The sequence below is a fragment of the Psittacula echo genome (assembly GCF_963264785.1).
Source record: "Psittacula echo genome assembly, chromosome: 10".
NCBI lineage: Eukaryota > Metazoa > Chordata > Aves > Psittaciformes > Psittacidae > Psittacula > Psittacula echo.
The window spans coordinates 16,858,220-16,875,512 of NC_137741.1; the positions used below are offsets into that span (position 1 = coordinate 16,858,220).

At 39.7% G+C, this 17,293-nt stretch overlaps 1 protein-coding gene across 2 annotated transcripts in view; it reads left to right on the forward strand.

The window, feature by feature from the left end:
• The window catches only part of MCTP2 (multiple C2 and transmembrane domain containing 2), a gene marked incomplete at both ends in the record, with an annotated part of 102,777 nt that overhangs the window by 49,945 nt on the left and 35,539 nt on the right, over positions 1-17,293 (forward strand). For both annotated transcript variants that reach the window (XM_080626664.1, XM_080626665.1), the window contains 3 exons: positions 7,061-7,162; positions 7,895-7,969; positions 8,767-8,886. In XM_080626664.1, the coding sequence (XP_080482790.1) occupies positions 7,061-7,162; positions 7,895-7,969; positions 8,767-8,886 (297 nt within the window). The remainder of the gene's footprint in view (positions 1-7,060; positions 7,163-7,894; positions 7,970-8,766; positions 8,887-17,293) is intronic.

Sequence of the window (17,293 nt, forward strand, 5' to 3'; positions counted from 1 at the left end):
TACTGGAAGAGAGTGGCTGGAGCAGCTGCTCTCCTGCAGATCTGGCGCTTGCCAAATGGTCTGCGTGATCGGCAGCAGGCTGTGTGGGCTCACAGTGAGAAGATGTTAGATTTGGATTTTCTGTTGATTTTATAGGCATTTGTCAAGTATCCCTTAGGAAGCATGTAACAAGGCAGAGGAGGGGAGTGCATGTGTGTGGTAATGTCCAAACTATTCAGGGTAGGATTTTTGTCCAAGGTTGGAGACAAAAAAATAAAATAGAAATTGTTTATGCTTTCCCTTGCCAACTGAGCTTCTTCCTTCCTGCCCAAACTTCTCTGTCTCCTATTTCAGTCAAATCTAGTGTAAATATATTCATCTCTGCTTCTGATTAAATAACATTTTGCACCTATTAACTTAGTCTGATCTGAGAACTGCAATTTTCTAAGCTCTTTTTCTTTCTTGAAATGGGAATTTTGATGCATATTGTCAATAAGACTATAAATTTGAATGTATCCTTTGAACCATTTAGATAAATATACTGGAAGAGAACAATAGTTTAAGACTTGAGGAAGCCTCACAAATCACATAGGTTTAATTTCTCTAGGTAATCAGGCCTAATATTTGCCTTGTATTAAATTCTCTTTTGAAAATAGAAGTGCATTTGCCATTTTTTATGCCCCCTGTTAAAAATGCACAAGTTTGACTTGTGAGCTGTCAGCACATGAAGTAAGTTTACTTTGAATTGTTCATGGATGACTAGATTCTTTTCTTAATGAAAAATTGCCTTGAACAAAATATATGTTGGAGGGATTTGAAATGTTTAATTAATTTGACAACAAACTTGGTTTAAATGTGTTCAGGAGTCTTACACTGACGTTTTGTAAACATGCGTGCACCTTCATTGCATTGACATTAACACACAAATAACCTTGCTGCACAAAACCTTAGAGATAGTGAAATTACTTACGCTTTCCATTCATCCTTGGCTATGAACTGGGCTTATTGCAGGCATCAAATAAGAAACATAAAAAACTGGGCAGCATAAGGAAAGTTTCAAGGTGTCAGAGGATGAATAAGGCTGCAAACTTGATGTTCTTCTACAGAGTTGATAGATGTGATGAAGCAATATTGGATGAATACATATTTTGCTTTGTTTCTTATACAACTCTATTAATAATACACTGTAGAGATACTGATTTTGGTACCAGTACATCGAATATGGGGAACAGAGGGAGAGAAGATGACCATTTCCACCACTGGACAGAGTAGGCTTTTGTGCTAGAAACTGAAGAACCTGGGGAAAGGAGAAGTAGGGCAGTAACATCGTTGCTTCAAGCAAGAAGTTTGATAGAAGTTTTGTAGGTTTTGCGGGACTTGAACTGATAATCAAAGAAGTTCCTTCCATCCCTCTGCTCCTTTCTGCCCTAGATCTTAGTAAAAGCAACTGTGTTTTCTCTCTGTGAGGGTCTGTCTTTTTTGTTTTGCTTCAAGAGACTCTTATCTCCTATAAGGCTGGAAGTTATTAGAGACATAGGAGCATATAGTGTGCTTCAGTGAATTTGAAAGCAGAGTATATCAAATATCCTCATGTAGAAAGACCTTTGAGTGAAGAGTTGTATCTCAGAATGGAATGTTTTTATCTGCTGGATTATCAGCTCAGAGAAGTCTTTAGCTGCACCCTCTTTTATTCAGCAAACAGGAACAGGTCTATGAAATATTTCCAAGTGCCAAGCAAGGTCGGTAGACAACGATCCACTGCAAACAAGTAGTATGTCTTTCGCAAGCCTAATTAGCTAAAACGTGGCCTGGATTCAGAGAGCAGACACCTGACAATTGCAATTACTTAGCACTTGACTGTAAGTGCACAGCCTTTTCCAGGAGAAAGCTTTAGAGTTTGTGAAAACTGAAAATGCTGGTTTTATGTGATAGAGGCAGATGTGAAGTGTATCGTCTGTTCTGACTTTCATCCTCACTGTCAACCAGGAATTTTGAAATGAAGGGGAAAAAAAAAAAAAACAACACAGTTCTCTTCTAGACAAAAAATGACACTTTGTTCCTGTAATTGAATTCTCTCTCAACAATGCACTACTTACTGAAATGGTATCAATGAGAATGTTTTTCTTGAGTACCACCTAGTACCCTTCTGCTCCCAAGCTTTTCAGCTCCTCTTCAGACTGCCTGGAAGCACTCCTGTGGCTGCCCTGCTTTCTTTCAGTCCATCAGCTCCATATCTATTTGGTCTTTGGATATCAATCCTCTACCAAGAACCTCAATCTCTATTCTATTTTGGATCCCAAAGAAGACTGGTAAAAGTAAAAATGTTTAGGACAATAGTTTTGGGATGAATGAACGGGCATTTTGTACAAAATAGAATCAGTGTGTATTGTGAGAGTAGGGAGAGACAAAACTTTCATTCATGTCCAGGCGGATCAAATATGTGGCTGGCTTTCCTCTTTTCCTGGGGAAATATGTCCTTCAATAAGGATAGGTGTTTTTCAAGACAAACTTTATGTTGTTTAGGGCAAATGGTATGACATTGTGCATCAGCAATGAGCTCAAGCAGGAGTATCAGAGGTCCCAGATGCTTCAGATGAATTACCCTTGGAGAGTAGCCATTACCCTTTCCTCACGTCATGAGTGTTGATGTACAGAGGTTGGACCCAGTGTTCTTCTGTCAGATCATCAATATATGACATTGAATCTGCATCAAAGCTGGATACAGAGTGAAGTTTTCTTAAAATCAATGTAAAAAAAAAAGCTACTAAACCATATTTCTTTGAGACAAGAGCAATGAAAAAACACGCTTTGCTGCGTAAGGGTCCTGTCTTCTCTCTGTTTTGTGTCATATCAATCTCGGCTTTTGCTATTTCATTAGAATTCCCAAGCGGTCAGAAGGTTGTTGCTTAATAGATTTAGCATTGGCTGGCTACATCAATACTGTGTTTAGTCACATTTGTTTTACTGGGGACATCTGTGGGAAGAGGTTAGCAAATATATTCATTCATTTGAAAGGATCCCAGTGCACTTTGGGCCTTGACTGTATGGTGGTCTCATGGTACCTGAACATTTCCTTCAGTTAGAGGCAACTTCTGGCAGTGCTTTGTCTGAAGTGCCTCTGTAGGTTGAAATATTTATTCCACAAAGAATTTTAGCTTTTCTTCTAACTGATAATTTCCTTTGCTTGGTCCTGTATCGAGAAGGGACTGTGATGTAGACTATACAATTTGTTCTGTGAAAATACTAATGCTGATATTTTGTCTTTCTGGGTTGATTCAGAACAGGGGAATGTCCCAAATGTCAGAAATTCCTATGGGATGAAAATCTTGACCTTTTTTCTGATGGTGACCTTGCAAAATGAAGCATGTCGGTGGGGTAGGCACTACTGTCCTTATGTTAATCATATGGTTATGGGCAGTCTGGGTTGGTGATTGAGCCCCACTATGTTGTGTGTTATTAAGAAGCTTTAAGAGAGTGCAGGCGTTAGTATTCAGGGAGGATATGAAACTTCATCAGTAAAGGACTAATATTGATTATGTCTCTTGAAGGACCTCACCTGCAGATATTTTCTCATTTAATTTGAATATTCCTTTTCTTTCCTTTTCCCATAAGTAGATGTAAATGTTCATAAGAGAGCCTCTTTTGGACACAACTCTCAGGAATATTTGTTAAGTGAAATCCATGTAAGATCATCAGGTATAGAAGAAACCTGATTTATCTGACATGGAGGTTCATCCTAGGACCCCAGCCCTGACTGCTCAGCTTTTCCACAGCTGGAGAGGGCATTTAAGCAGTCTTTGCAAACAACAGAGACTAGGGAAAAGTACCCAGAGAGCAGAAAGAAATAGATCCAAAATGAAATTAATATGACTGGCTGTCTCTCAAGATTGAGGGAGATGTTGAACAGAATCTGAACTCTGGCCTAAGAACAGCATACAGTGAAAATATGGAATATTAAAAGCTCTTTTGAATGTTTTCTTCTGGGCACGGTTGAAACATGCCACCAGTCTAATCTCCATGCAGTCACGGGTATTACAATTACCCTATACCTTTTGTTGAACCGCACTGGCCTAGCACGTTGCCAAAACTGTAAGAGAGACTTTTGTTTGACATTTTTTTTCAGGGTTTTTTTCTTTTTATCCAAATGAAAATACAATGGAGAACATGCCATTTCATAGCCAGTTCTTCTCTGTTTTGCTTTTTTTCCCTCTGAAGAAGGTCAAAAGCTAGGATATCTGCATGAATGTTTAGTCTTAGGCTGAGTTATAATTGCACATCTTTTACCAGTCAAGCCAAACACATGGAATTAAAGAAGCCAAATGAAGCTGACTGTAAAACTGTATTTGCTCTGCATTACTTTTTGCCCTGTTCAGTTTGAGAATAGCAGCAGCAATAATAATGACACCATTTAAAACAGTTTCCAAAGCAACACACAACCCCTGTTTCCAAATCCAGAGAGAGAGATGGAAGTTATTTGTTGATGATGTGAAACTGCCTGTGTGAACACACCTGCAAACACACCCCAAATGTTTGATGCAGCTCCAGCTCTTTAAAAGAAGAGACTTTCCCTCAAAATCAGAAGCATGAGTTGAGTTTGGAATACCATGATATCAGATCAGGACATTCTCAATATGACCACAGTTATTTTCCTTTTTCTACTAATTTAGCAGAATGTGACATTTTTTTTCCTTGTTGGTTATGCTCTTGAAAGGTATAAAAAAAGGCATATCCCTTCCCAAGGAGTATAAAAGGAACTTTCCACTAGTTGTTGCTTCTAGGGTAATAGCATGAAATGTTACGAGAAATGTGTAACAAAACCATGGAAATTCAGTTCCCAAATTAATAACTGTGGAGAATCCAGAATTATGATATTGTGATATAGAATCATGGACTCAAAGGATAGTTAGGGTTGTAAAGGACCTTAAGATCATCTAGTTCCAACCCCCCTGCCATGGACAGGGACACCTCACACTAAACCACGTCACCCAGGGCTCTGTCCAACCAGCCTTGAACACCGTCAGGGATGGAGCATTCCCAGCTTCCCTGGGCAACCCATTCCAGTGCCTCACCACCCTTAAAGTAAACAACTTCTTCCTTATATACAGTCTAAACTTCCCCTGTTTAAGTTTTAACCCCTTACCCCTTGTCCCATCACTACAGTCCCTAATGGAGAGTCCCTCCCCAGCATCCTTATATATTTATATACATATATATATATTGGATACCTAGATCTCTGCAGGCATACTGGGAACAATGTATATTCAATCCTGTTGCAGAGGGGTTCATGAATCAAAGCTCAGTCTAAAACTGCTACTGATGGCATCCCCTTGGACCAAGAGGTAACAACCCCAAACCAAGTCCTTCAGACCCTGTATCTCTGCCATCAGTAAATCCATTTTTCAGTTAATTTGGGAAATTGAACAAGATCTTTACTTTCCAAATAAGATTTGTTTTGTTTTCAATCAGTAGCTTTTAGAAGTATTTTTTGCCATTGCTTAAGGGGGAAAAGAAGCAGGTGAAATATCAGGATTCTTTATGATTGGCTGACAATAGTGTATATGGCAGTTGTCCTGAGGACCTTCTGATGTCAGACTGGCTGGCCCTAGAAGAGGAGCCACTTCAGCAGCTCTTCTGGCTTGGGGCTGCAAGTTATCTGAGCCTGCTGGTCTGCATAATAGTTTTTTACTTGCCCATTTCTTGGGAGCTGCAGCATCCTTTGCTGCCAGCTCCAGCCCCATGTGTACTCTTTGGCAGTGAAAGCAGAGGTGCTTTGTGATTAGTTTAGTGCAGTGCCTATTATCATTGTTATTTATTGTTATTAAATAAATTCCATATATGCCTGCATAACTGCCAGCATCCTGTTAAGTAAAGCTTTGGATAAGAGCATAGTTAAAAGCTGGAGTTCCTGGTTGGATACCACTGAGGATGTGAAGTTGTTCCTTATGGATCCCTCTTCTAATTATTAGCCAGAAAACCCATCTACCTTTTGATGAGCTATTTGGTACAGAAAGGGTGGAGCAACATTGGGAAGGAAAGTGACCTTTCTCTTGTCTCATGAAATCACTTGGTTCCCATTATGCTGTTTTTTTCCCCTGCTCATTTCTACCATGGTTTATATGAGTGCCTCTTCTAAATGCCAGAGCAGCAATAGCCATTTTAAATATGGTTGCAATTTCATGCCCCCACATTTCCTCTGTTATCTTTAATCTTTGATCATTACAGTCCCTGAATGTAGCTTTTTGGTAAGCTGCAGTTTTTATGTTACTGCTGTTTGGAATTAACTGGTCTGCTTCCTAAAAAGCCAAATGTTTAATCAATACATATCCTACTGTGTATAATAAATACATTTCTGCCGTCACTTTTTGAAGAGAGAATGCTTTTCATTTGAGCCAAATAGTTTACAAAATGGTGAGGGAGGGTGTTTTTGTTGGTTATTTATATTTTTTAGAGATGTATAATGAGATGGATTAGAGCACAGAAATGGTATTGAAATTCAGGGGTGGGGTGGGGAGAGAAGTCTTCTACGCAAATTAGTTAATTTTGAGCATTTGTTACATTAGCATTTGCTCCACTTAAGCTGATTAATTTCTTTGGATTGCTTTTCTTTCCTGGATAATAATTTGGCAACCTTGTAATAAATTAAGCATTAAGAAGCGGGTTCGTGTACTGGAGTGTGCAATAGGCAGGTAAGTTGTTGTTTGTGGCTGTTTTCCTGATCTTGGGATGAAAAAAAATCCCATTTTAAACCTGTGATAATGGAGGCTGATTACTTCCCATCAACTCAGTGGCTTGCAGGGCAGAATTTTCCGACTGGTTATTGCATGCACTGCTCTACTATAAAGTACAAGGTCTGTAAATTAAAGTTGGACCATAAGAGATTTAATCTGCAATTTTATAGGTCTCTAATCCAACGGTTGTTTTGTATTTCAGGCTCCGAGTATATTATCAGGGTTTGGAGGAGGGTTTTTTTGGTATGCTTGGGAATTTATTTATTTATTTGCTTGTAGTGTCTTTAAATTATATTGTGAATTACAGCTGGGAAAATATCGATGCTTTTTCTTTTCCCCCTCCCCAACTATAGATTAGAAACGGTAAACAAAGTTGTTACACGCTGAAGAATAAAGACTTGGAACATGCTTCAAAAGGAGTAATTTACTTGGAGCTGGATGTCCTATTTAATCCTGTAAGTTGAAATATTTTGTCTTTGCTTATCGCTGCTGTTAAGAAATGTGTCAGTCTGCAAGGACAAGGGTGGGGGATGATGCTTTAAACACTGGGAGCTAAGCAAGGTAAGTCCTGACCTGGTTGTATCTGGTGATGGGGAAGTATTATTGGGACATCAGAGCTCTGGGATGGCCCCTCCAGTGAATGGGACAATATGGGGGTATTTTTGGACTGAGAAGTGACCATGAGTGCCTTAGGAAGGAGGTGCTGATTACTGTACACCACAGCTTCATTTGCAACAGCCAAAAAGCGACTTAATCTTTAGCATATTATACATTACTTTTAACACCTCCTTCCTTCCCAAAAAAGCTGACCCAAGATGCTCTCTTTCCAGGGTGTTGACAGGAAAATTAATGAGGCATGGACACATTGTGCTTGGTTTTTAGGTGGCTGAGTCGCTCTCAATTGTTTGTGCCCTACAGACTTTTACCAAGTTAAATCCTATTTATTAAGGCCATCGTGGGCTGCACCACAGCTCTGCTCATGCTGAAGTGCTCCAGCCTTGCCCAGTTTAACTCATCCATATTTTTACTAGCAGCTCCTCTGAAGTTGCTGAGAGGCTGAAAGGAGTGAAAGATTCTGAAATTCCTAAACCAACACAGGAGATACAAAGCTGAAATAACGCACTTAAAACTACACGAAATAGATTTTCTTAATAATAATTATTATTTTAATGGCTTTTCTTTTTTAGATAAAAGCAAGTATAAGAACATTCAAGCCCCGAGAAAAGCGCTTTACTGAGGAGAACCGCAAATTCTCTAAAAAGGTGACAGTTGTGTCTGGGCTAAGCTCTCGCATCGGTTTCGGAAACATTTGAATTGCTGTAGCAAGGTTGCAAGAACGAAACCTATTTATGCATAAAATGCCAAACACGTGTAAATTCTGCGTATTTCTGTATGTATTAAAAGGTTTGTTTGTGTTAACATGAAATTGCTTTCTGATCTAGTTTGCATCAGTCATTCTGCCTCGTGCTTCAGAGCGGGGAAAATGATAGATGTGGATGTAGCTTAGTTTGTAGCACCTGAAGTTCGATAAGAGCCTTATTTCCTCCTTTGGGAGGGAAGAAACCATGTCTCGATTATTTTAAAAGTCCATATGATTTTAGAACAATGGCCATTATCCTTTTGTTAAATAAAGGTGCCTTATAAACAGGCTAAAATTCCCCATTTTTTCTATGGACTAATCCAAAACATGTAGAGAAGAGGTTCATTGTTTTGATTACATTCTCTTGGGGCCTTTTCTTGAGCCATAGCTATGTTTTGAGAATGGAAGGGGAATGAAGGTAGGTTTGCGTTAGTGTTTTGTTTAGTTTTGGCATCAAGATGTGCTTTTTCTTTTCCTTTTTTTCAATAAGGGATGAGGAAAACCTGGAAGGTTTTGGGTGTAATCAAAAAGCAGACAGGAGCTGGAGTGTGTCTCTGAAATAGAGGCTTTATTTGTAATATGTGCTCTGGCATGCATTTGTAGCTTAAATTATCCCTGTTTCTTGAAGCAATAGTAGGATATTAGAGTGTTTGATTAAACTCTTCTCCTCCTCCCCTCCTCCCACTCAATATTTATCAGATCTTATCAAGAAATGTTGATCGCGTGAAAAAAATCACCATGGCAATATGGAATACAATACAATTCCTTTGGAGCTGCTTTCTCTGGGAGTCCACGGTAAAGAGTGTGATAGCATTTGTGGTAAGTGGATTTCTTCTTTTATTGCATGAGGCTAAGTGGTATAACATCTCGAGTGTTGCCATGCCTTCCTCTGCACCGGCATAAAGCCCTTTATCATTTGCTGTTATTGGTATTTTGTAGCTATGTGACTTACAGGGCTGAGGGTTTCAAGGCAGCTTGGGCCACATTGGGCCTGATGGACATGGAAATTAAACTGCCAGGAACAGCCTTTCTTTGCTTGGTGCAGAGATGTTCACCAGCCTGCACCAAGGATGCCCACGGGTGGGTGATGCCACCCTCCAAAGGCTGTGACTGTGAAGTGGCTCTGGAATTGTTTTATTTTTAAACACAGCAACTGGGTGGTAGGAAAGGAAGGAGGTGGAGGCCAAAAGGGTGATACAGGGAGACGCCTTTGATATGGATGATGCAGTGAGCTGATGGGTCTTGTCCGTTCCATCGTCTACTGCAATGAGGCAGCAATTTGCTAAATGTTATCAATGCCTGCTATGCCTATGTCCCTGTGGCAGATCTGTTCTTTTGATGGTAATAATACATCGCTTTGAAAAAAATTGAAAGGAAAAAGCTGGTCAGTGAGTTCTGCTGCGCTCTGCAAACAAAAAGCCAAGTTTTCCACCTGCCTGTCCCACTTTTCAGTTCTCTCCTTTTTCCTCTCGGTAGTAAACACCCCATTCGCAGTTTTCACATAATCCACTCAAGCACAAAAAGGTTTTGCCTGCTTTTTATTCTGCAGTGTGACATTTTCTTCATGCTTGAAATGCTTGGCATGCCATTAAAGGTTGCGAAATCGTTTTGTGGCGGTCCAGCATGCAGAAAGTTAGTTTTCTGAGTTGAGTGTTTATTAAGCAATATAACAGTCACATCTCCAAGATTTTCTCCCTCTTTTACTGTCTGTGAATTATAAGTTGCTTAAAGGTTCTTTTGAGGAAAACACTTCAGGGTAATTGCTGTAGATGAGTAAAGCACACCATCCCTGATTGAAAGAACGTCCAGAGCAAAAGCAGAGGAGATTTCTTTCACCCTGCAGGTTAGAGGGTTGATTGGCACATGAGAGTAGGTAGGATGAGAGGGTCTTTTCATTATATTTTTTTAATTCCTGTTGCTCAAAGCTGATTTAGATCATATCTCAAGTTAATGTTCAAGAGCTGGTAGAGAGCTGAGTAGTTGGTACCTTGCTGAAGCAGGTATGGCTGTGCAAGGGAGGTCCATGGTTGTGCACAAGGGAATGGGATGGTCATCCACACCGGAGCTGGAAAGGATGTATGTAAAATGCCGGTGTCGATGTCCTACCATCACTGTACAGCAAGAATCTAAGCACATGTTTAAGAGATTTCATTTTAAGAGATTTTGCACCAAAATACTTGTGAAGTTGCAGCTGTGAAGTTTGGTTTTCTAGACAGTAAAAGTTTGAAAGTAGTGGAGAGGCAATAAAAGAAGAAGGTGGAAAAGTGGGGCTGTAGAAAAAGAAATTGATTCCCAGTGAAAAGAAGGATGAACAAGTTACACAGTCCAGATTATTAACGTCTTTACTGGGTACCATAATACTGCTGATTTCCTGAAAGAAAGTGGGTAATGGGAAAGGAATAAAAATACATGACTCTAAGAATAATTACCGCAGGTTTCTTTTACAACCAAAATGTCTGTCTGATTTTTTCCACATGGAAATAATTCAGCTCTGGCACTTAAAATGAAGTGCTAATTATGTATCTCCCTCTCCCTATTTCCAGCATGTGTGTTTGTAGTACTGAAAATACGCACACAGCGTGGTAGGTGCAGCATCCCTCCCTGCCCCAGTCTGTGTGTAAAACCCACTCTTAGCAGGTTAAATAAAAGGTGTACCAAATGCTGCATTTTTAAAATCTTCATTCCCCAGCAAACAGCATCTATATATGTTCAGTACCTGGCTGTGTATCAATTTAGCCTCTACCAAATTTGTCTTTATTGATGATCCACTTGTGGCTGATGCTGAACACCAAGGGCAAGGAAGATGCACAAAGCTTCTCACCAGTTTTTCAGCTGGGTTCATGAAACAATGGCTGGTAGATTGACAGCCCTGAAAACCATAAAATGCCCTTTTATTTGTCTTTTTTTCTTACAGACTTTGTCCATTGGGCCATAACCCAATAACCCATAATAGCAATACTCATTGTGACCATATTCTACATATTTCACATATCTTCACTGTGATAATCCCAGAGTTTGGGTGGTCCTTAGGACCTTCCCCCCCTTGTTGTATTGCCTTTGGTTTCCCTCTAGAGGTAGCCCTTGACCATTCCTCCAAAGGGGAATAAAGGGAGGGAGGAGAAGGAAGACAAGCAGATGGTATAATCACGTGAACCTTGTTTCTTAAGCAATCAGGCAAAACCCACTGCTGGACAGAAGAAAATATTTGTGAGCTCATCAGAGCATGGCAATAGGCAAGGACACGGTATCTTACACCTTTCTGTTTTAGTCTTCATTACAGTGCACCTCCCTCCCTATTAGTGCTGACAGCTCGTGTGTGTGTGTATGTGTGTGTGCGTGACAAGGACATTAGCTACTACTTCTGGGTGCACAAAAGAGGAACAGATAAAGAGGGAGGAAACACGCAGGATGCAAGTGAACGAGAAAAATGCTATCACCATGTTTTCTCATTTATAAGATACATCATCCCAAGCTAAATTTCTTTATTAGTTTGTAAGATGAGACAATCCAAGAACATGTGAGTAGATACGTGTTTTTTGCTGTAAAAATGAAACCAGATTTTTCATCAGCATTCTGTGATTTTAATCTGATGATTTTTAAATCTGAGTTAAGTGTATAGGGACAGAGAATGCTGATTGGGCCTGCTCAGGCACAAATAAAATCAGCAATTTTTCAGGTTTAGAGGTTTTAGAAAGAGGAGTAAAAAGGAGGTGAGGTGAAAAGCAAAGTTTCACTTCTGGTGACGTTTGCACTGTGCACACGGGGTTTGGGGCAAATTGGCACACAAATAAAACATCCTGGGGTGGAGGAAAGTCATACACAGGTTTTCAGGATTCTCTCTAATGTACATTTCATCATTGGTCTGGTGTGAAAAATGGACATGTTTTTGCACATGCCTGGGAATATCGGGAATATTCTGAAATGCTGAAAGTGTTGCCTCCAGAGTTAATAGTTCATATCCTAGGAAAGATCGTGAAAGACTTTGTCCATGTGTTCTCCTCCGTCAGTTCGGGATTTGGTTGGATTTGTACATTTTTAAGACCAAAAAAGTTCTTCAAGCATCCTGCTTTGTTTTATTTTGAGACAATTACCTCTGTATTCAACCTGATACATTGTGTTTTGACTGCAAAATGTCTCTCAAGTATCTTTATTTTGAAGATATCCAGAGACATAATCTAATACATCCCTGTATGTTTCCTGCTCCTGTGCCTTATATTTTTCATATCCTACTCTGGACAATTTGGTCCCAGTTTCCAGGGTGAATGTTGTGTTTTCAGCCTCGTCCTCATCACTCCTTCCTTTTGTCACACCTTTCTCCGCTGAGACATCACTTCCACGCTGTGTTACTAGTGTCCAGAACGCTGGAGCTGCGTGGTGAAATGTGCCTAGAGGAATGTCTGCTCCAAGTCATCCTGTACGTCTGTGTGATTATAAGCTGTTTGTTTTTCTACTTGTGCATGTAGAAACTCATGTTCTTTCTCATCATTTTGAAACCAAATTTCTGGTCCTTTTTTCCACATGCTAACACTCCCTGCCTGCTCTGTTTCCCCTTCTTTGCTGGTCATGGAAGTTAAGTCTATAATAACCAAAACATTCTTGCTGCACAATATGTATTTTAAAAATATTATAGAAGTTAATTTTAGTCACAGAATGATTTTCCTGAGGAATTATGCATCATTGCACATTGTGCTTCTGATTTTATACAACATAATTACACCTTCTATTGACAGTTTTCTCTGCATTAATGGTAATTATGCCATTTAATGAAATTACAGTAATTGCATTAAAAAATATAATCTGGTGCAAATTAAAAGGATATATTGACTGCAATTTTTCCTATCATATATATTTTTTTTAAGTTTGCTTTATAGTTGCAAAGGACATTGGCAGGAGCAGGGGAACAATGGGAAACCAGCCACCTCAGCACGTCCAGTGACTGGCAATGCTTGCTGCTGATGTGCTTCATTTTTAGTGGCAGCATTTCCCACTATATCAGGTTTAGGTTTCTTGCTAATCAAGGCTGCTGCCAGGGTTGGGTACAGGTGGGAGCTGTTTTTCAGGCTCATTCCTAGCTGGTAGCTCGGGCCAGCCAGACAAGGAATGCAGCATGCACAGTTTGCAGTGCCATTGCAGTGTGTCTGATAATTGTTTTATGATGGTTAGTAGTGGGAGGAAAGGAAGGAATACGTGGAATATGTGGTGATGCAGCATAATGTGTTGGAAATACAGAGTTTCTGGTCAAACCAACTGCAGTTGTTTAATGGTGGGCAGCTGAGGAAAATTAAAGGCATAGGATGGCTTGGAGCAGTTTGGGTTTCCCAAAAAGCCAGCTGACAAAAGAGCAGGGAAGGCCTGGGGGTTATGGGTGCTCAGCAGAGCTGCTGGGGGTTTTGGATACAGCAGGAAACCCAAACTTAAACTTTTGAGCTCCTTGCTGCAGAAGTGAGATTTTGGCACCTTCTCCATTAAGATCTCTGAAACTTTTTAAACCCAGAGAGATGTGGGAGATGCTCCATTTTTGGAACTGGAAGCCTGAGAAGTCACGGGGCAAGCTGGGTGAGGCTGCTTATGTGTGCATCACTGTGCCAGTTTGCTTCAGTTCTCATCTGGGATATCAGCAGAGAGATGGGTTAGAATGCCCATGCACTTGTGGGCATTTCTGTGTGTGCCATTTAACATGCTGCAAATTAAGCTTGCAGTATGTGAGCTGGGTCCTGTTCAACTCTACTCGTAGAGGAGACACCAACTGTCTTATTAAACATGAACAATTTTGTTATCCATGTTGAGCTGGGCTATATTTATACTGATGATTTACAGGCAGAAAGCAATTAGCTTGTTGACAGTGTCCTCTAAAATTGCTAATTGTGTATATCAGTAAGAAGATAATGTGCTTTTCCCTCAGGAAAGATGTTTGTTAACTCGAAATCTCAGTCTTCTGGGTTTACTTGGGGTAAACCGTTCATTCTGCATATGGACAAGTGTATCCTGCATGTTATGGTTAGACTTTCCCAAGAAAAACACAAAATGTTCCAGTCCTGTTTGTGCTAAGCATAATTCAGCCCTGGACATGACAACAATATATGGGTAAAACATCCTGTTTAACTCCTGCATTGTTTTGCAAGACTGGTTTTTATTTGTTTGTTTGTTTCCTTGATGGGAGAGGAATCATAGATCAGTAAAGGGAAATTCTTGGGACAAAAGTTGAAGAGAGCATATGAGGAAATCAGTGGGGCAGGGAGAGCAGTAATAGTTATGAAATCCAAACAACTTAGTATTGAGGCCAAATCACCAAGCATCTCTTGGACCCCTCACCAACCAGGCAGAGAATAGAGGTTAATTTTAACTGAGACTTTGCTTATGATTTACCAATAGATGGGATTAATTCAATCTTCTATAGGGTGGGGATGGAAGATGAGTGCATACACAAGCTTCCCTAAGATCTTTCTTATTTTCCCCATGAATTGTCTGCTAATTTTGAACAAGAAGTTCCCTGATACAAAGTGCAAACCACCCTGCCATGACTGATGACAAGGGTACAGTCTTTTTTTCTCCCCCTTTTTTTATCTCCTCATAGCTGAAGACAAAATATAAATCATTGTTCTCAGACTATTCGGGAACAGCATTAAAGTAATGGTAGTTTAAAATGTCTCCACATTAAAAAGCTAAATAAAATGAATAGATGTAATCCTAAAGAGAGAAGAATGAGTATTCTTCAAACACTGAATAGAAACTTGGAAAAAGAAAAAGCTTTAAAAAGAAGAAAAAAGTATTAATGCAAAAGAGATGGTCTCTACTTCCGCTTTACTTGTAGAGCTTTTGCTAAGGGCTTTTCTCAGCCTGTTTGCAGCTTGTGTTTTGCTACAGTCTTAAAGAAGCAGTCGGCAAAAGGACAAAATGCAGCTCATATTTAAATAGGAGAGATGTAAAATAACACTCTGCTACAAAAATTTGTTCATATTTAAGCCCAGAGCTGGTGCTGGAGGAGCAGTGAAAGGCAGGGTTTCAGGAATTTGACCTAGTAAGTAATTCTTCAGAGCCCCTAACATTTCCTCCCTTCTGTAAATCCCTGGCAAAGGCACATCCTTAAAGTTATTGTCTCAGGCTGCAGTGAAAAGGCTGGATCAGAGGGATGTTTTTATTCCGAGCTATTAGATCCCAGTAAAAGCATTTTTTCTAGTGACGGAGAGAAGGTTTACATCCTGCTTCCTCCACACTGCTCGTGGCAGTGCCTGTGAGAACGCACCATTTGTGCATGCACAGCGTTAGGAGCACGTTACCTGACACATGTGAGTAGCTGCTCAGATGAGAAACAGGCTTCTCTAGACAATTAAAGGAGCTGATTTTACCCTTCTCCCAGCAATTTTTCCATTTCCAGTATTATTCTTCTGTGGTTGAGAGGAATACGATTTAAGCTTGAGATCCCAGGCTCTGCTTTGCTGCAGCAGTTAAAATTCCTGGAATAGCAACAGTGATATTGATGATGCTGAGAGACACACAGCAAAGTAAACACATGTTATTTCCAGCTCTTTCAAAAATGCAAGAACAAACAAGGACAAAGTTAATAGGGAAATAACCACTTAGAAGCTTGACAACACTATAAACAAGATTTAAAAAGCAAAGGAGTCGGGGTGAGGTGGAATTGAGCGGAGACCAGTACAAATATCCCTTTTAACTTTGAGAAGGATAAATGGTTGTATGTTTCCAGCTCTGGGGTTTTAGGGATTTGCTTTTTTTACCAGTGAAATGTTTCAAAATAAATAAAAATAAAAACAAAACTATGTTTTGCATCTGAGGACTAATACTCATTTCCTACAGGCCTGCTTAACAAGGCACTTAGTCTGTATAGAGAGGCCCTTGCTTTTGGGGCTGGAGAGCTTTCTTTTAAATTAAACTTGTGCTGTGCTCATATTTCTGAGCAGTAGTAGTACTTTCTGTGCTGTGTACTTGCATGCATCACATAGAGATGATTCCCTCAGCCCTGGTAATGAAACAGACCTAAATCACTGCCTCTCACTCTTCAGTTGCATTGTGTTGTTTTTAGTTGATGATAAAGCCTTTTAATACCTCGGTTGTGTGTGTTTATAGTCAAAATATTCAAGTAAAAACCCAGTCCTGCTGGAGGATAAGCCTGAGTATAGCTGGTCAGCAGGAATGTGTATGCAGGCATCCAGTAAAGAATTAAAGCAATGAGAAGGAAATTCAGCTTTGTTACAATCTATAGATGTATCCCAATAAGGTGTCTTTATTAAAATGCACATTATCTGTCTAGCTATCTGTCTCCGTAACTGGATTATAAATATATAGTTTTCATCTGTTTGGCTATTGAATGACAGCCCACAAAGCCAAGCCCAAACACACAAACATTTTATCTAATTAAAAAATAATGTGAAAGGGTTCTTTATAGGTAAAACTTGAACTGAAGGCATCCTCAAACACTTCTGCCTGCCTTTGTGCTCAAGTTGTGACCTGCTGGAGAACTCTGCTAGGCACTTGCATTTCCAGCTAATTTGATATTGCCTTTTTTTCCCTCCCCTGGTTGAAGCTTTGTCATTTGTTTCGAAGCTGTCATTTGTATTAGTCTCCCTGGCTGATCTTTTTGGGCTCTCGTCAGGTGGTGTATGTTCTCCATTGTCTGCCTGGTCTTGGCAAGCTGTAGGTCCTTTTATTGCCATATGACGTGGGCGTGCTTGCAGCAGTAGCCTGTAATTATACCCACCACAGGTGACAGTTACAAGAGAGCTTTGGTAATAATTTTAGCTGCCTGATCTGATGTTTATGAAGAGCGAACCCGCTTTGTGGTCTGGCTGGAGTTTCCTATATTGTTTTGCACTTCAGCTGTTTGATTTCTGAAGCCTTTTTTATTAACCCCTAACATATAACGTCTTGTGTCTTTTGAAGTTCTGAAGTTTTGTGATAGATTATTGTTGCCCTTATGCTGTTTTGTATATTGTCCTATTTATTTTTGCATATCTTCTATTTATCTTGCTTTGTCTGGCAGGGTAAAAGCCTGTTGCTGGTTTTATTTGTGTATTTAAAATAGCTGAACTCCTGTTTCTAACCACTCGTTAGTAGATATACTGTGTTCTTCTTGTTGTGAAATAATCACAGATTAGCATTTAATTTTTTATATATATATTTTTATCTTTGACTGTTATTAAAGTATTTTATAAAACATCAAATTCGCTACCCATGAAGGCAGCGCTGGTTCCTTTACTCTCAATACAAT